This window comes from Stenella coeruleoalba (genome assembly GCF_951394435.1).
Source record: "Stenella coeruleoalba genome assembly, chromosome: 15".
NCBI classification, from domain to species: domain Eukaryota; kingdom Metazoa; phylum Chordata; class Mammalia; order Artiodactyla; family Delphinidae; genus Stenella; species Stenella coeruleoalba.
In genome coordinates, this window is record NC_137161.1 from 36518637 (window position 1) to 36538477 (window position 19841).

The following is a 19841-nucleotide window of genomic DNA, read 5'->3' on the forward strand; positions in this document are numbered from 1 at the left end:
CATCAGAGGGCCAAACTTAATTTTCTGATTCTTTCCACACATTCTAGGGTTTGCCAATATATGCACAAAATATTTTTATGTATACTTATTTTTCAATTCCTATCCCAAAAGGATTTCAAAGGTTTTCAAAGGCAGTGATTAAGTTAAATGAAATAATTGTCCAGTGATTAAGTTGAGCACAGAAAATGTTTTGGTAACTAGTAATTTGGGTGTAAGGGCTGTGTGCATCTTGTCCAGTTCAGTTATCCCTCCTTCCTTTATCCATGTGTGCTTCCTTATCTGTGTGTGTGTGTGTGTGTGTGTGTGTGTGTGTGTGTGTGTGTGTGTGTGTGCTGGGTCAGGGGAGAGCATTAGTGGTGGTGGGAACAGCAGCACCAGAGTACATTTTTACATTTCACTGTAAAGTGGATTGAAACATCAACAAGCCAAATTTCAGCTGCAACAAAGCTTAGCTTTCCACTTTTGATTCTACAGGTACAAGTCAGTTGCTTGTGCAACCAAGTATAAAGAGATACATCTAATAAGTTGAATATTTAATTTTATTTAGAATGTTTTGCATATGCCATTCTTTTGCATATACCATATATGGGTAAATTACCAAATAAAGAAGTTAAATAAAGGTTATGTATAAGACACTGTGGATTTGGGAGTCTAATTTCTTCTTTATTGCAAATTGATAAATATGGAGCAATGAAGAATTACATCTTTGCACTGACTCTCCTACTTAATATATTTTTCTTCCATCTGCATTGCCCTTCTTTATCCTTTACCTTAGATCAATTTGTCCACTTCTTTAAGATCTCCTTCTCCAAGAGGCCTCCTTGGTCAATTCCACCCCACCCCGGGGTGGCTATCTTACTTTTTCTTTCCTTAAACATCTGTGCACACATTGTGCCAGGCAACCATACATCTTCATGATTCTTCTCATTTTCTTTCATCCAAACTAAAAGTTCTATACATACAGTGGGTCTTTTCTTCCACATCCATGAAACAGTAACCACTCAATGACATGCATGAGATTCATAAAGACTAATTCAATAAGTAAATACCAGAATTGAAGAGAATCCTTTGAAGGACTTAGAGGATTGAGAAGAGATTCAAAAGCCAGTGCACTTGGGTGACATTTGTATTGACTGCCGGCAGCATTGATGAAAATTGACACAGCTATCATCCACATGAGTGTACATGCTTATGGCATTTTTTCTCCTACTTTCTCTCCCACTTAAGAAATGAAGAATGGAATGGATCCTGGAAAACTTTGTTACTATGATTTAATGGTACATTTTTCTCCTTTATTATCTCTTTAGTAATTTTAAAGAACTGAAGTTTTTTTAAGGATGATTAGAAAGTATTTAATTAATGTTCGTGAAAGTTGTAGGTATAATGACCTGACTTCTATTGGCAATGTAAGAATCATTACAGATAGACAAATAAGTTAATGGGTGTTTGTAAAGCTATGTTTAAGATTAAATACCCAAAGGGATTTTAAATTAATTATGCTTTGAAGATGATTCTCTGAAGAAAAGGAGTTAAAATTGCTTCCTTTTTTTTTCTTTTGACTCATTCAATTGCTGGTCAACAACATTTATGTCAGGTATGGAAAGAAACCATTTTCCAAAGGAACCACTATTTGATTTGTAAATCAACTACAACAACTTAAGATTCATGACCAATGCTATGTCCCATCTAATATTTTATTATTAAAGCAGCTAATCATCAATTAATTCAGTTGCTTTTTTAACAACTTATAATTTAAGATATCTGCAATAATGTGTCACAAGAGAAAGTGTCCTAACTGTTACAGATATCTCTTCTACTTTATAATGGTATTTGTTTATCTTTGGGTTTCCAGATTACCAAACATAGTGCAAGTAGTGGGTACTCAGTTAATGCTTATGGTCTAAATTAATTTGTCTTTTTTTTTTAATGCTTTTATAATCATTGGCTCACTTGGCCTAACCAGATATCCCCTGAGCTATTATCCCAGTTTCTTAGGTGAGGAACACTAAAATCTGTACAAGGTCATAAAAAATAAATAGTGACTCCTGGACTGAAATCCATTCATTTCTTTCCTCATTTACTAAAGGGAGAGAGGGAAAGAGAATATATAAATGTTCCATTACCTATATCTCATTGCTTTCTAATTTTTACAGTGCTACAGGAAAATAAGCGTTTACTAACAATTGCTAACATGACAAATCATTAGGCATATATAATTTTTACAAATTCCACTGTCAACTGATAATAATTGCCTTTGTATCAATCACAATTTTGCCTCAGTGCTTCTATATATATTCAGTTATATAAAGTTATTGAGAAATGTTTGGATGAAATATCAAAATACAGAGATAAAAATAAAGATGTAAAAATATAGTATTGATTTAAACATTACTTCATAATTTGAACTGCTATTAATCTCATTATTGATATAGGAACAGGTTTGAAAAAATAATTGTATAAACACTTTGTGGCAAGCATAATGTCAGAATATTATTATACTTAAAACAGCACTCTATACATTTCAGGAATGTGAGCTAGAGATCTTAGGTGTTAGCTTGTTATTTGGTCACTGAATAAAGATTTTTTAATGGAAATCAACGTATGGTATGTTTTAGAGTCAAAGTATTATATAAGGAAAAATGAAAATGATCCCTATGAAGTTAAATAATGTGATTTTTCTATTTTAATTTTACTGACCATGTGACATTGAGGAAGGTCATTTAATTTCTCTGAGCCTCAATTTTGGGGTATGTACAACCACAATAAGGTATATCTTCCCTTGCCTACCTTCTAAGGTTGTAGGGAGGATCAAATTTGACAATGAACATGAAAATACTTTGCAATTTGCCCCTTATTATGACATTGTTTTATGACATTATATTGTTGATTTTTCATATAATGAAATCACCACTAAGAAGTAAAATATTTGGACATCACTACAATTGATTAGGACAGTATGCCTATTGCTGAAAGTGCTGTATTCTGATTTATGGAGCTAAATATTTAAAAATCAAGCAAGCTACTAAAAAGTGTAAATATAGGAATTAGCTCCGTAGTATTTGTTTTTTCTGTCCCACTAGATGCTGTAGAGTATTATATGTGTGCATGCGTGTGTGTGTGTGTGCATATAACTAGGACTGTCCTAAAAGATGCTACATAACCCTCACAAACTTTGGGTTCACTTACATTCCTCTTAGCAGAGTAGTCACAATATAATGAGCGAGGGTAGGTGACCCCAGAGTTCAAAGTCCTCGTGCAATCAGAGAACAGAACTCACAAAAAACAAGCCCAAATAGACATACTGCATTGACTAACGGCCTCACTTGATGAGGCATCAGTTTAACTTTAAACCCTGAGCTCGTGAGAGCAGGGGAGAGAAGGCGATGTCTCCAAATGCAGGAAGCTGTTGCCATAGCATTTTCCTTCCCTATTCCTGCCTACGCCTCCTCCCCCAAAGCAGCAACAATTTGTGCTCCACCGTTTTCCTTCAGGAGCTAGAAGCATTTTCAGAAGCCAGGACTCCAGTGGTGTGATGTCTTCACCACCTAATCACTGTACTGGTAGGGATATTGAATAAGTCGGAGGGTGCTATTAAGTTTCTCAGGATAGAATCATCTTTGCGGATGCAACTGCAGCGCAGGAAACAGACTCAGGGAGAATTTTAGCCTTCCCAAATTTCATTGGAGCTCTGCACAAGCTCAGCCACAATCACTCCAGCAATACAACCGAATCCTTTCAGCACTCGCAGCCGTGGACAGCTCCCTCGCCACGCGGTCCTTTCCTCTGCAGTGAGCACATTAGCGTTCACCCTGCCCGGGTCGGTGCGTTACTCCATCCACACCAAGTCCGCCAGTGCGTACGGAACGCGTGCTCCCTCCCTCCTCCCTCTCGGTGCCCCCGCCCCTCGCTCACTCAGGCTCACTCCAGCGGCGACTTTGAGGGATTCCCTCTCGGGCGGCCTCTGCAGCAGCACCACTGGCCTTATTCGCTGCTCCGCGAAGATGGATCTCCGAGGAAGAGCCGTTCTCGGCATGAATAGACTTCGAGTTCTTCTGATGCTCTTCCGTGAGTAGCGTTTCGGCAACCGCCAGAGCAGGGTGCACTCTTTGCAGAGAATAGAACTGGCACAGTAAAGCCATTAGCTTAAGGTCAAAACGTGGCCCTAATGTTTGGCGGGTTTGTTCTTTTTTGGGGGGAGGAGGGGAGGACCTTCCCATCAGTGGCAGGGAATTCCCCAGAGAGCCACACACTTGTACGCCAATCCCAGACACGATGCTGCACAGGCCTGCCTCGTGGGCTCAGAGCACTGGCGAGAAAGCTTTGGTTTAAAAGCCTAAGATGAAGAAAAAGGCCAGTCGGATTACAAATTAATAAGGCTTTAAATGTTTTTTAATTTTATTTTTATTATAAATTAACAGCAACGAAGTCGAATTTGTTGGCGCTAGGTCAGCGAAACGGCTCTCAGAGCGCCCTGCAGCCGGCAAGGAACTTGGGCAGCCCAAAGCCCGCAGACCTCCTTGTCTCTCCACCCCTGTGCCCGAGACGCGTGGGCTCGCTGAGCCCCTAACCGATAGGATTTTTTGTTTGTTTTCTGCAGATACAATGGCTCGAATCATGGCAGAACAAGAAGTGGAGAATCTCTCAGGCCTCTCCACTAACCCTGAAAAAGATATATTTGTGGTGCGGGAAAATGGGACGACGTGTCTCATGGCAGAGTTTGCAGCCAAATTTATTGTCCCTTATGATGTGTGGGCCAGCAATTATGTAGATGTAAGGCACTTTTTCCCTCGCAGCTTGCTCCTAGGGCTCCAGGGACGAAGGGCACCTTCCCTCAAGACCCTGTGAAGACCTGGGTCACCCGCCTTCCCCCCTACACCCTGCAGGCTGCTCCCAAATGCTGCATGGGGGTTCCGGCTTGTAATGCCTTCTGCTCGCCCCGCCTGCTTTGAAAGTAAATCCCTCTCTCTGCTTCCTTAACGGCCGGGTCTGCACGCAAAGCATCTAACCGCATGTTCCTGGACCTGGGAGCGCGCGCGCAAAGGAGTGCCCAGGCGTGCGACCCGGAGTTTGGACGCGCTGCCCTTTACAGCCCCCACTGGGGCTCGCGCGCTGAGGGGGTGCGGGGCGTCTGTGTTCCCAGCTAATCACGGAACAGGCTGATATCTCACTGACCCGGGGAGCTGAGGTGAAGGGCCACTGTGGCCACAACGAGTCGGAGCTGCAGGTGTTCTGGGTGGATCGCGCATACGCGCTCAAAATGTTGTTTGTAAAGGTAAGTGCTAGTGGGGCGCTCAGAGGGGTTGCAGACTCCGGGTGGGTGTGGGTAGGGGCCGCCCCTCCGTTTCCCCACCCAGATCTGCTCGGGCGGTTAACGCGCGCCTGCCCCGCTCGGCAGGAAAGTCACAACACATCCAAGGGACCCGAGGCGACGTGGAGGCTGAGCAAGGTCCAGTTTGTCTATGACTCCTCGGAGAAGACCCATTTTAAAGACGCGGTCAGTGGTGAGTAGAGACCAGCAGGGCTGGGAAAGGAGCCCGGGCAAGCGCAGACACTGCAGGGATCTCAGGCTTGGAGGCCGAATTCCTCAGGGTCAGGGCCTTGCGCTCCCAGGCCAAGGTAGCCCTGGACTTGCTCTCCAAGGTGGAGGAAGCAAGCGGGAGCGCCGGTGGGTCCTCTGGCCTTCAGGCCCTGTAGATGCGCAAGAAACCCAGGGCCTGAGGCCCAGCCTGTCACCCATCACCTGATCCTGGATGAGATGTCTCTTGAGGGACTGTCTTCCTGTGGCTGCTTCAGGATGGCTTTCTTATGATTTGTCCTTTAAAGAAGCACGGAGAAGGACAAAGCTGTATTTTTATTTTCTTCTGCACCCTGGTTTTTATTCTTATGCGCTAAAACTTCAAGGGGGACAGTATGACTTTCATTCTGGGTCAGAATCTGATGTCCTTCAGATCTTTTGGCGCATTGCTCAGGCCTCACCGCAATCTTCAGTCATCCACTGCGGCCACCCCAGAGTGGACTCTAAACCATCCTTATTTATTAGCTTTTCATGCCCATCACTACAACAACTACCCAGATCCTCCAAAAATATTGTGGCAAGGGATATCTAGGCTCCAAATAACAATGCTGGGATCTGCAGGCACCATCAAAGACCACATTTAAATTTATGTATTTTTTTATTTTGTAAATTATCTGATCTACTCATAATGAAGCCTTTCATCACCTGGGCACCTGAGTTGGGAAAAGATTTTTACTGAACATGTATAAGAATACATATGTCATCTTTTCCGTTTCACCCCTTATCATTGCAGTAAAAAGGGCAATTTTGTCTCTTCATCAAAATTCATATTCAAACGTTTCACACAGTTAAATTAGACCAAAAAAAAGGAAAAAAAAAAAAAAAAAAACCTTAATCCAGAAAAGGAGGAAAAGGGGTGAGGCAGGCTTCCAAAGAATATGTATGCGTACAAGGGCATCTGCTCAGAGTACTAGCAGCAGCCATGTTTTGCTGAGGAAGATATTTTATTTTCTGCAGGCCAGTGCGAGGTGTAGGATACCAAGTCACTGTTCATTGTGGATCTTTGGAATCTCTGTTGTGAGGTCTTATATAGTAAAAAGGGTTGGGGTTTTAGGTATCACTTTATTCTTCCAAAAGGAAATTCCAAATTAATATTTAAGAAATCCATGCTCATGAAAGAATGGGTGCATTCACATTTGCATAGCCCCAGCCGGGCAAGGCAACAGGGCATGTCAGCAGAGGATCAGAGGGGGGGTCTGGGCTAAGAGGCAAAGGTCAACTATCTGGATCACCATAATGAGAGTTCTGCCAGCCCTATAGGGGCCTAACCATTGCTCTGGGCCTTCCCTGCAGCCGGGAAGCACACAGCCAACTCGCATCATCTATCTGCCTTGGTCACCCCAGCTGGAAAGTCCTATGAATGTCAAGCTCAGCAGACCATTTCACTAGCCTCCAGTGATCCGCAGAAGACAGTCACCATGATCCTGTCTGCGGTCCACATCCAGCCCTTTGACATCATCTCTGATTTTGTCTTCAGTGAAGGTAGGTCGGTGGGGAGGCAGAAGGAGAGGGAGAGGAAGGAAGCAAAGGCTGACCTCAAGATGGATGTGGAAGGCAACCTGCCAGGGTACCAGGCTGTTACCACGTGGACTTTCTCTAGGATATCATGGCACTGCCTCCCTCTATAATATTTTTCAAAGACTAAAGGCAACAAACTGAATTGTATCAACTACAATGACTTTCTCTTTCATCTTCCCTCTCTCTCTTCCTCCTTCACTTCCTTCTTTTCCTCTCTCTTTCTCTCCCTTCTTTTTCTCTGTTTTCTTCCTTCCTCCCTCCCTTCCTTTTTTCCCTTATTTTTTCATCTTTCCTTTCCTCCCCTCCTTTGCCAAAAAAGGAAAGTGGATAGGGAGAAAGATAAGAAAGTCAGCTGAAAAAAATATATAATTTTGATGCAAGTTTCCCAAGGAAAAGGCAGCTAAAAATCCCAAGCAGCTATTGAGAGAGCCATGGATTGGAGAAGGGCCTTTGCTTATGTGGGCCTCAGTTTCACCATGGCCTCTAGACACTTCCAGCCCTAGGTTCTACCACTGTAAGTCTAAGTTTTTGTGTGACCAGAATGCAATAGGTGTGTGTGTGTGTGTGTGTGTGTGTGTGTGTGTGTGTGTGTGTGTGTGTACAGGTTACAGAGAGAGACTCATGGAGACCTGCCTCTGTACAGCTCTCACCTTTGTGTGGAGGGACACCCATGAGGTTCCAAGGAGGCAAGGCCCCTGATCTGCTCCCTCTGGGGCATGCAAGAAGGCTTCTTCGCAGTCTATGCAAGCCCTGGAAGGGGGTCAGGCAGGATCCAGCTGGAGCAGGTTCAGGGCGTCCATATCTTCCTGGTTCTATGCATCCCAGAAGAAGGGCAGGAGAGAAGCTCACATTCTGCAATTTGTCCAAATCTAGCAACAATTTACTCTGGGCAAGTGGAGTAAGTGAATTCTCCCATTCATTTTTTTTCTCTCTCTCTCTGTTGTCTGGAGGAGGTTGTTAAAGGCAGTTTGATATTCTCATTTATTCCTTGTGGTTAAGAAATGGGGAGAGATTCTGACTGCTTTATTGATGCCTACCTTTGGGCTGGCAGTCCCCAGGTGAATACAACCATTCGAATGTGTAGGATATTAGGGAATGCCCACCTGGGTCACACACAAATCATTAAATCAGTCCCAAGGAGTCCAGCTTTCATTAAATGCCCCGCCCATTCAAAGTATACGGAATAGAATCCCTCCCCCCATGATTTATTCAGAAGGCATTAAGGAATTCCTAAGTTAAACTGTCCTAAAGAGAAAGGCCTCCTTCTTATTCATCTTTATATTTTTAGTAACAAGTACAGTGCTTGGCACATTGCAGATGCCCTGTTAACTTTGGCTGAATTGATATTCCGAAGCTGTGGGCTCAATTAATAGAGACTTGCAAATGCTTCAAAGCCAGGCAAATCAGAATTTAATACATTTAGTACAGCAGTGCCATGCCTACCTGTTATGGCTCTTACCTGTATGGGCTATTCCATCTTAATGTGTTTTCTACAAAATTGAAACTAAACTAAACGCCAAGATCTTAATACTAAAAAATACTGTGGATTATGAAAGTATTTATAAAATGTAAGTGTCTTTCTTAAACTGAAAATATTAAATGTAATTAAAAGTAAGTGGACTTATGATTATGGATGGCCCAGAATTCATTTTGAAAATATTGGATCACATACTTCTGAGTTCGTATAGGTACTTTCAGTAGTCTCTAGTTACTCTTTGTGTTTCTCTGGTCAATGGTTTTTAGACACTTCTTCATTTCTTGGTACTACTGGTGCTATAATTGCTGCTTTTACTAGTTCCTTATCACAATCTCACCCTAACCCTCTCTGGGTTATTTCTAAGTTGCTGCTTATAGTCATTTATGAATGGAGAAATCAGATCTCATAGATGTCAGAATTGTGTACAAAATAAGAGTAAATGAGTACTGAATAAGGACCAGAGCTGTTTTCCTAAAAATCAGTGATATTCTTGGCATAGATTTAATGACGTTTTTGTATAAAAAGCAGTTCTTATCCACTTCCAGGGCTTAAATAGATAGATTTAGACAGTTTGTAAGCATGTATAACTTCCTAAATGCAGATATATTAAGCACAAGCAAATTGCACTTGTCTCACCCAGGCTTTTCTGGGGAATAATTAGGGTGTTGCCTCCTGTATGGTGCCCTGGGGCTCAAGCCTGGGAGGAGGCAAGCCTTATTCAGGATCTCTCACTGAATCAATGTGCCTTTGTGTGGCAGGGATCCTTTTGTTCCTGGTTCCTCCTGTCTGTGCCTCTCAGCACCTGTCCCCAGTGTGTTTCGTAAGAGATCATTTTATTTGATTTGGTGGAATCTGAACTATTCCTTTTGGAGTGCCTTTTCGGAACCTGGCACTTGGACCCCACTCCCCAGAATAGAAGGAGGCTCTGATGTGTTGCTAATGCCTGTGTGGGTGAGTGAAGCCTGCCTGCGTGGCGGTGGGGAGGGCACCTGGTCATATGTCTGACGCCCACTGCAGGACTGTGTGCATGCGTTCTGTCGTGTGCAAGCAGGACATGCAGCATAAGGGCTTCCAATGAAGAGCCTATTCCCTGTGTAAGGGGGTCATGCCTGGCAGTCTGCAGTCTCCCACCTGCCTCCTTCATAGATTCTGAGAAAAGCAAGGAAGGGTCAGTGAAATGAGTTAGTGGACACTCATAGAGGCTGAGAGCAGCCCAGATGGGGATGACATCTTTATCACACAAATCCCTTTAGACTGTTGAGCTTGGCTACTATGCTGATCCCCAATGAAAGTAGCTCAGAGGCTCCAGATCACTGAGCACAGCTCTGGTGATCTTGTTAACATGTCAAGTCAAGTCTGGTTCCGTAGTTCTGGGGGCGGGGCCCAAGAGACTCCATTCCTAGCAAGCTCCTTGCTGATACTGCTGGCCATGGCAAACTGTCGGTAGGGGGATTTGAGGGATTTTGAGCTGATCAAGGAATATGATATGACCATGAGAGGCAGAAACACACAAGCTTCATTGGGTGGCACTTGGGCAGGTTGTGTAAGGAAAGCCCCTCACAGCATGGGACTGTCCAGAAGAAGGCTTACAGCACCCTGGGGACCACTATCCCAAAGGAAAGGAGGATAAGGGATGTCCTGGCAGGGAGAGGGGTGTCAGGAGGGGGCTATGGATCTAGGTGATGTCACTTAGCAGCACGGGGAGGAGTCTTTGGGTCAGAGAGCTCGGGGGGCAGCAGAAGCTTAGGGCCTTATCTATCCTATCAGTGGGTAATAGCTGTTGGGTGAGATTTGTATGCAAAGCAGACAGGCCCTAAATGGCTAAATGTGTCTGTTTGGGCTTTTTTTTTTTTTAATAATTGGATGTGGGTCTCAGCCTGCAGTGAAAATATAAACCACCGAGGGGCCAATCCACGGAGGCCAGCTTATTTCTATAACAGGTACACTTGGTGTGGCAACTCTCAGCCTGCAGTTCAAGGCAGCCCATGTGTCTCAGCTGGTGTTGGGTAACTTGTCCTTCCACAATTCATTCCTGGTAGTGAGGCCCCAGGAGAACTCTGACTGTGCTAGCATGGAGGATGAATCACTGGGAGGGAACAGATCAGCCTGAGTATTTTAATGGCTTGAATTAAAGGCGACTCTCACGCATAAAGACAGAAGAAACGTAATAGAACACGAAGGTGCTTCTGTGCCCCTTTGTTAAACACTCAGGTTTAATGGGCATTTAAGTCGCCACATATAGACTGGGCCCGTCTTAATTCTCAAGGGGGGAAACAAACAAATAAAGAGACCTGTGAAGAAGGTACTGAGATCCCTGTTTACAGTGGAGAAACTGAGGCTTAGGGGTAAAGTTACTGGCCAAGACTGCGCTCCTTGTGGCTGCCAGGGCTGGGACAGGAACCTGTCTTTGGGTATCAGATCCTGTGCTCTTAGCCTCTCCAAGCCTCAGCTGCTGCAGCTGAGCAACTGTACCAGACATGTGAATGCGAGGGGCCATCTTCAGAAAGGTTGTCGGGTGCTCTGAATTCTTGAGCTTATCATTGTTTCTAACAGTGTGTTTGGGAGATACCACCTGATCTGTATTTTACCCAGATCTATAGACAAATGACTGTGCTTTAGTGGAAATGAATGTACATCACCCCCAACTGAGCGCCCCAAGACTGGCTGCCATGCTGCAAACCAGGGCATGGTGTGCCGATGCTGATCCAGAGTGCTGTGTGCACCTGTGGTTTGCGTGGCACCTCTCAGCGAAGAAACATGCCACCTGAGCAGGTGCTCCTTCTCAGAGCCTCCTGGGGAAGCATCCAGAGGGAGACAATCCTGTTATTAACACCACAGAGAACTGTGTCGAGGGCTGGAACACAGAGGCCTAGCGCGGGGCCACATAGCCAGCCAGTCGTAGCGTTCTGTGTTCTTGCTACTGCTCTGGAGCCTAGTGTTTTAGGTTGGGTTCCCCAAGAAGCACATCCTCTATAAGTATGTAAGGGCAAGTAATTTATTTAGGTGGTTCTAGAAGGCACTGCTAGTGGAGTGGGGAAGTGAGGTGGGAAGGCAAGGAAGCTAGTACAGGTGCATAAGTGAGCAGGTTACCACTGTGGGCACTGGGGCTCACACTGCTGGAACTTCTGGGAAAGAGTATGGTACCCACCTGAGTTACCCTCCAACTCCCATCTGCCACTGATGGCTGCTGGGGTGGGGAAGGGGGGCGTTGGCTCTCCAGGGTGTCTAACCTGCCTTGTAGTCAAAGCCTATTGGAATGGGTGGGAATGGTGTATACCAAGGTCATAGGACCCTGTTGGTGTCTGTACACCTGTACACCCAGTACTGGGATATAGGAACTTTCCCTGCCCTGGTGGAGCTTACAGGCTAGTGGGAAAGAGTTTATACAGCTCTTCCTTGTGCACAGGGATGTTTCTGGCACACACTGGCATCAATCAGTAATTGTTTTCTTATTTACTGTTGTGCTTACATCTTGGTGAGAGCATCTGCTTGTCTCCAGCCAAAGATCTCCAAAGCTCACTCATCTTAACATCTTCTCAGTACACAAAATACATTTTGCTGAGGTTACAGGAGTCCCGAGCCAGTCCAGAGAAGATATGGAAAGAGGGGCAAACCCCTCCCTCCAGTTGCCCTATCAGACAGCAGAGGGAAGCACGGCCAGCAAAAGCCTTGCCCACCTTCTCCAACAAGAAAAGTCTGTGGCGCTAGCAGAGCTGGAGAAAGCAATCAGCTTGCCTCCTGGTCCGTGGCCCATCTCAATGCTGTTCATCTGGAGCTGCTTTTCATTAAGAGCTTTTACAGTTTGTTTGCCTCAGGGAGTAAATACAACTTTAAAATGCTGTGGTCATCAAACAAAACAAAATAAAACACACGTCTAGAAAACAGAACCTAAGATGATTCAGGATTGAATTGGGCACACCAGGTTTATGGTTGAGGGGACTTGAACTGGCAGCTGGCAGTTACACAATTTTGTCTGATCTGTCTTCATCTGGTTCTTTGCAATGACTGGGATGGTTGTTGCTTTTTCCAATCATGGGCCATCCACCCTGGGCCTCTGTTTTGTGTTCTCTAGAACTGTAAGTCCAGCCAGGGCAGAGGTGTGAGGGACCCCAAGACCTGTGGAGATGAACAGGGAGTCAGGGATCTCCGAGCACCCAAAGCCAGACTCTGAGCTGGGCTCAAGGGATGCTCTTCTCCCAGACAGAAATCGAGGCCAACTGTCCTTGCTCTATAATCTGTGGGCTGTATAATCAGTTCATTGCACAGGATCATAATCCTGGAGTGCATAGTGTTTGTGTATAGAATTCAAGGGGTCTGTACATTTCAATAGGAAACATCTACATCTTTATTTTCTTTAATTTCTAATTAATGTTTAACATTTCCTTCAATTATAAAGGTAACAACCCACAGTAGTATTAATCATACCTATGACTTTGTCACCAATATAAATTATAGTCTTGTTCTTCCCACACGTTTGTGCAGATCTTGCAAAGTAACAGTTATGCTTCTCCCTACTTTGCAATCACAGCCAGTATACCTGTGTACTAATAAATATATATATAACTGTCCCTCATATTATTTTAAAATATTTTAATATATGAACTTCAGTGTAGTTTGTTTTCTTTGTAATCTTATGTGTTTTATTTTTATGCAATCATAAGTATTCTGAGAAGGGGTATAGTTTCATCACACTGACACTAAAAAGATTATAACCTCTGCTTTAGTGGGTCATGACCAGCACTGTTTTAAATGAAAGAGAATAGTACAGAGGATAAATTATTAGCAGCACAAAGTAAGGAAAACCATTGTTTTATAACACTTTGGTTTTAGTTATGTATGTATACATATGTTCTGGGTTGTGATGTAAAATACTGTTTTTCCTGGGGGTCAAAGGCAGAGTTTGAAGACAGTGGCTTAAGCCTGAGAGGGGAATGCGTGGCTTTTCTTTATGGGTTCACAATCTCTCACCTAAAACCCTTGGGGCTAGATGTTTTTCAGAATTCAGAATAATTTTGGACTTTAGGAAGATAATACAGTGCATTGTCCATATATTATATAAGACCCAGAAGACTCAGGGAAGCTCCTGTCATCAAACAGATTAATGAATCTGTTTCCTGCAGTGAAACACATGAATCTTCATGCTAAGGAGGAGAAATGAGAATCAGAGCAGCCAGCTTTTGCTGCCACATGAATGATACAAAGTACTTGTGGTTTCTAGAGCTTTGTGGATTTTGGAATGGTGGGTAAGGGAAAGAGAACTCAGGAATTCCCCTTTCTTTGACCACTTAATGAATGGGGATGGGTGGGGAAGGGGATTCAGTATTTTTCATGATAATTTTTGACATCCCCTTATTTTCCCATAATTACTTTTGACTTCTCGTCCATAGTTTAATACTCCCTTTATATTCTTCTCCGGTGATGTGTTTAATTCAGGTTTTCTCCTAAGGCAACAAAACAATTTTTAAAGAAATAAACTCCACAATGGGAGAGGCCACAACAGTGAGAGGCCCACGTACCACAAAATTAAAAAAAAAAAAAGAAATAAACTATAATAATATTGTGACCATAATTTTTTTGCCAAAATACACCATGCTTTTCTCCTCTATCTTCTTTAAAGGATGGTGTATTAGATGATTTTCCCCATAACTATACCAAAGTTATTATCCATTTAAAGCTAATACTTTTGGCACCACAATTCTGATACCAGTTCTGATGTGTGTGGTGTAAATCCATCAAACTCTACACTTTCTTTTTTTTTTTTTTTTTTTTTTTTTTTTTGCGGTACGCGGGCCTCTCACCGCTGCGGCCTCTCCCGTTACGAAGCACAGGCTCCAGACCCGCAGGCCCAGCGGCCCTGGCCCACGGGCCCAGCCGCTCCGCGGCATGTGGGATCTTCCCGGACCGGGGCACGAATCCGTGTCCTCTGCATCAGCAGGCGGACTCTCAACCACTGCACCACCAGGGAAGCCCTAGATTTTTAACTTATTTTAGAACATGGATTTTGTTTTTTTTTTTTTTTTTTTTTTTTTTTGTACGCGGGCCTCTCACTGTTGTGGCCTCTCCCGTTGCGAAGCACAGGCTCCGGACGAGCAGGCTCAGCGGCCATGGCTCACGGGCCCAGCCGCTCCGCGGCATGTGGGATCTTCCCGGACCGGGGCACGAACCCGTGTCCCCTGCATTGGCAGGCGGACTCTCAACCACTGCACCACCAGGGAAGCCCTACACTTTCTTTTTTAAATGGTGGTATAATTTACATATATCAAAATGCACAAATCTGAAGTGTTAACTCAGTGTGTTTTCACCTATACTTGCAGTCACATAACCCTCACCTAAATCAACATTCAGAACATTTCCATCACACCTGAAGTCCTCTTGTGTCCTGTTCTGCAAGACACACTGTTCCCTACTTCTCTGACTTCAATCACCATAGACTTAGTTTTGCCTGCCCTTGAACTTCATGTAAATGGAGTCATACAACATGTACTCTTCTGTGTCTGACAGTTTTCACTCAACATAATATTTCTGAGATGCATCCATTTTGTTACGTGGAGCCATAGTTCATTCCTTTGTATTGTTGATTAATAGTCCATTGTATGAATATACCCCAGTTTATTTATCCATTCTACTCTGATGGGCATTTTGGTTGTTTCTGGTTTTAAGCTATTATGAATAAAGCTCCTATGAACATTTATGTTCAAGTCTTTTTGTGTCCATATGTTTTCATTGTTCTTGGGTAAATTCCTAGGAGTGGAATGCTGGGTTATAAGGTAGGTGTATATTTATCCTTACCTTACTACAGAGTGATTGTACCATTTCCCACCAATGGTGGACAAGAGCTCCAGTTGTTCTGTATCATTGACAACACCTGGTAATTTCAGATTTTCTAAAAGGTGTATTTTGTCTGCGATTCTATGTACATTATACACAAGTAAAAAGTTTAAAAAATTAAATAAACAATAAAAATGATGGTGGTTGTGCCTAATGCCCAAACTCTGAAAATTTGCATAAATCATTTGGAAGCTTTATTGACATTGGCCTGGAATCCAATAGCCTGAATATTGCCCTATTTAACTGATGTATTTTTATTTTACACTATGCAGAAATTTTAAGGAATTGGGCCTTAAGTTTGATTGGGAAGTATTGTTTCTGAAAAAGAAAATATCTCTGAAGTTTCCTTGAGAAATCTTCTCACCTCTATCTGCCTTTTAGTTTTCTTGAGCAGACTTACGATTCAGAATATTTTGGCAGGAGCTCATCGCTTTTCTTCTTCTTTCCCATTTCAGAGCATAAATGCCCAGTGGATGAGCGGGAGCAGTTGGAGGAAACCTTGCCCCTGATATTGGGGCTCATCTTGGGCCTCGTCATTGTGGTAACGCTGGTGATTTACCATCTCCACCACAAAATGACTGCCAACCAGGTCCAGATCCCTAGGGACCGATCCCAATATAAGCACATGGGCTAGAAACTATTAGGCAGACAGACCCCAGCCCCCCTCCGCTGGCTGGATCAGGTAGAAAAACAAAAGCACTTTCCACCTGTACATGGGATATACCAACATAGCTTCAATCAAACAGACGTGGGTGTTCAAGGCTTGCTTGGCCTGCATCCATGCTTAAATCGCAGGATGGGGGGATTCTTTCGGATTCATGGGGTGAAGGACAGTTGCTGGGGAGTGGAAGGAAGGGGTCAGCCAGCTTTTACACTCATCGTGGCTTGGCCTTGACTCTCCAAGCAGCAACTCGTAAAACTCGGAAAGGTATCTGACTCTGAAGTTTAGGGATTGAAACCACACTTCATTTGGAAAGACACCCCTTAAAGTTCAAGAGGAATATTGGAGGCTTTGCTCCCTTGAACACAGATGGCTTACCCTATACCGTTGTCAACGTACACCAAATACAGCCTCATGCTTCCTGCAGCAAGACCCCTGAAAGTGACCCATTGCTTCTGGCTGGCGTTCTGCATGTCTAGTGATTGCCTTGGGAATGTTTCACTGCTACCTGCACCCAGTGAATTCACAGCACAAGAACCTGTTTAATGTAACTATGCAGAGTTGTTTGGACTTCATAGTGTGTCAGGTCCAAGTAAGGGGACCTGAAGAATCAATCCATGTGAGTTTGTTTTTCAAAATGAATTAAAACACACTACTGTCTAACATTTGAATGCTTTCTTGAAACAAGAAAACAGACTAAAATGGTTTCTGGGGCACCCAGAGGAGAGAGGGGAATGATGAAGACGGGATTTCATTTCTGCAAGAGGAAAAGCAAAGAAAGAGCAAGGAAACAATGGGGGAGAGGGAGGGAGTTGGCTTTTCCAGGTGAAAACACGTGGATTTATTTTGGCAAATATAAGTAGCTTTAATAATGGCGCCTCTTGAACGATTGGTCTAATATAGCTTCTGGTGCTTCTTGGTCTTGAGTCTGGCATTTCTCTTTGGATTAAAAAGCTGGACTGAACATAGTAGCTTAGGTTGGGTTTTATTTGTGATAAAATGTAATTTACTGAAATTCCCTAGAGAAATGTACATAGTTTGGATTTCACTCACTTTCTGCATAATCATTTTTCAGAAGATCTGAGCAAGGGTAGGGGAAATCCTTTTCTTTGGTGTTAGGGTGGGAATCCCCCTACCCCTGTAAAATCATCACCACATGAGAGCAAGCGCATGAGTTATCTCCCCAGGTCTTCAATTGTTGGCAGTAGCACATCCTTAGAAGTTCATTATACCAGCAAATCTTGATAACTATCAGCCAGTTGCTCTCCTATTATCCATTTGTTTGCTGCTCCAGCAACCTCAGTCTTTCCCTGCATGACTTCTTCTCAGTGCCTGCCTGGTCAGTGAGGAACAAGCCCTGATTCCTCATGAAAGTTGCCTGTTGCACAAGAAAAAAGAGACTTTTTTTTGTTTGTTTGTTTTTTTAGCGGTACGCAGGCCTCTCACTGCTGTGGCCTCTCCCGTTGCGGGTCACAGGCTCCAGACGCACAGGCTCAGCAGCCATGGCTCACGGGCCCAGCCGCTCCGCGGCATGTGGGATCTTCCCAGACCGGGGCACGAACCCGTGGCCCTTGCATCGGCAGGCGGACCCTCAACCACTGCGCCACCAGGGAAGCCCAAGAGACACCTTTGGTGCCAGCGGAGGCAAACAACCCCCACCCCACCCACGTGTCCTCCACCCTTCGTCATCTGTGATCATCTCACCCCCACGACCCAAACATGACAAGCCCTTTCCCTTTTAGCATCTCATGTATTTTTAGGAAACTTCCTACTTATCTGGAACCATCCAAGGATCTGGGGAGAAACAGACACTTAGGTGTATCCACTTTAGAAAACATTTTTAGGCTTTCTGAGTCGTACTTCTGAAAACCCCATCTTTACTTAATTTAATCTACTTTTACAAAAGTAAATTTGTATTTTTTAAAAATTTTGCTTTCACAAGACAGGGCTCATTACTATTTTTGGAATTGTCATTCATTCATTCAACAGTTTTTGAGCACCTACTGCGTGCAGGCTCAGTGCTGGGTGTACAGTAGTAAACGACAACTGGGAGTCTATAGGGGGAGAACAGATAAGAAAACACACACGCATACATGCGTGTACACACACACACACACACACACACACACACACACGTCATTCTAAACAGAACAAAGTGCCCTAGCGCTTTACAAAGTGTTGCCATATGGCTACGTCCCTGTGTCTAAGCTAATTAAATCTTTCTAGAATCCAAATTTCTTAATTCTCAAAATTAAGAGTGATTTTTTTTCCACCTGTGATAGGCAGTACATATAAAACGCCTTATTACTATGTCTGTTATTGTTACTATTAATCACGGCATCTTTATTTAGCAGTCCTAAAATTAGGTCTCAAGTTCAGCCTAATTTCTATGAACCTCGCCTTATTTTTCTTAGCCCTTTTTAATCTTCATCATCAACTAAGCAGAATAAAAGAGGGCCTCCTGGTGAGGGCAGGGCCAGTGGTCTATGGGTGGACAAAGCAAGGTGTCCAGAGGGATGACTCATGTTCATTGCCATTGTCCTGCATTTCAGAGGCTCCTGCAGCAGGAACAAGCTGTGGGGTGGCTCGTCTATTTGCATTGTTTCCTGAGCTCAGAGACGGGAAAGAAAACAAACAGATAATCCACAGATGCTCAATTACCCCTTTAACTGTCATTTTTCTTTTTTACTGGAGTTTTAAACACAAACGCCTCTGGGCACAAAAGAATGTTGTGTCTGGTTGCTGCTCTGCTGGCCTGGAAAAGCCAGGCTGGAAGAACCATGTGCATGTTTCTTTCGGGGAAGGACGAGTTTGATTTCAATTCTGAGAGTGGTTCTTTGCAGGGTTCCCCCATTTTCGGCAAATAGCTCCCAGTGAAGCTGCCTCAGAGAACAGGGAAGACTGTTCTCCACCCCAAGAAAGCCCTCTAAACTATAACCACTCTTTTCTCACCAATTCTGTTTCCATTAACAAAGACTTGTCAAAGCCACATGGATGGGGGAGACAACAGAGATATGAGAATGGAGAAGTGGGAGGAAGATGGAAGGAATGACCTGCAGCATCTGGTGGAGGTAGCAGGCAGTGCGTGCACTGGGGTTGTTTACAGGGGAGGGTAGTCCAAACCAGCACTGGGCACAAACACCTCCCTGGAACAAACACCCAAGCAACCTGAACCAGACAGACACAACTTTCAATGTGTGTCTCAAAGTGCAGTTTGCAAGCAGCCTGTATCAGAATCATCTCAGGGGGGTCGTTGAAAAATGTCAGTTCTAGGGCATCAACCCAGTGATTGAGAATCTCTATGGTGAGACCCTAGAATTGGTATTCTGACTACTTGCTCTCTTCAGATAATTCTGATTTAGTAGTATGACAACTTCTGGTTAAAAAAGCCTTTGCTATCAGCCTACCTGCAACATTAGCCAAATTACTGGGCTTCTCTGTGCTCATTTTCTCATCTGAAAATGGAGTTCACTGTCCTCTCCTTGCAAAGTTATTTGAGGATGCATGACAGTACATTTAAGTCCCTAGCACAGCACCTGGCACACTGGAAATGCTCCATAAGAGGTATTACTAGTGATATTTTTCTAGCATCCTTATTAAAATGTGTGTTCAAATTTTACCTGCCATACATGTACATGAAAGACCCCAAAAGACTAATGCAGGTTTTTTTTTTTTTTTTCAATCTGGCATCCAGTTTTCTGTGTCAGTTTATTTTGAATTCAGAGTATGTTTCTATGCAAGGATTCTCTCCATCCCCAGCCCAGTGAACTGCTCAGGAGGTT

At 43.8% G+C, this 19841-nt stretch overlaps 1 protein-coding gene across 2 annotated transcripts; it reads left to right on the plus strand.

The window, feature by feature from the left end:
- Positions 1–4001: 4001 nt before the first annotated feature.
- LAMP5 (lysosomal associated membrane protein family member 5) lies at positions 4002–16070 on the plus strand (the record flags this gene model as incomplete). 2 transcript variants are annotated; one of them, XM_079945168.1, is made up of 6 exons in its annotated part: positions 4002–4065; positions 4598–4770; positions 5141–5272; positions 5396–5501; positions 6869–7057; positions 15854–16070. In XM_079945168.1, the coding sequence occupies 6 exons, from the start codon at positions 4002–4004 to the stop codon at positions 16030–16032; spliced, it is 843 nt and encodes a 280-aa protein (XP_079801294.1). In that variant the 3' UTR covers positions 16033–16070. The 2 variants fall into 2 exon arrangements, with proteins under 2 accessions (XP_079801294.1, XP_079801295.1); XM_079945169.1 differs by lacking the exon at positions 5141–5272.
- Between the last annotated feature and the right edge of the window lie 3771 nt (positions 16071–19841).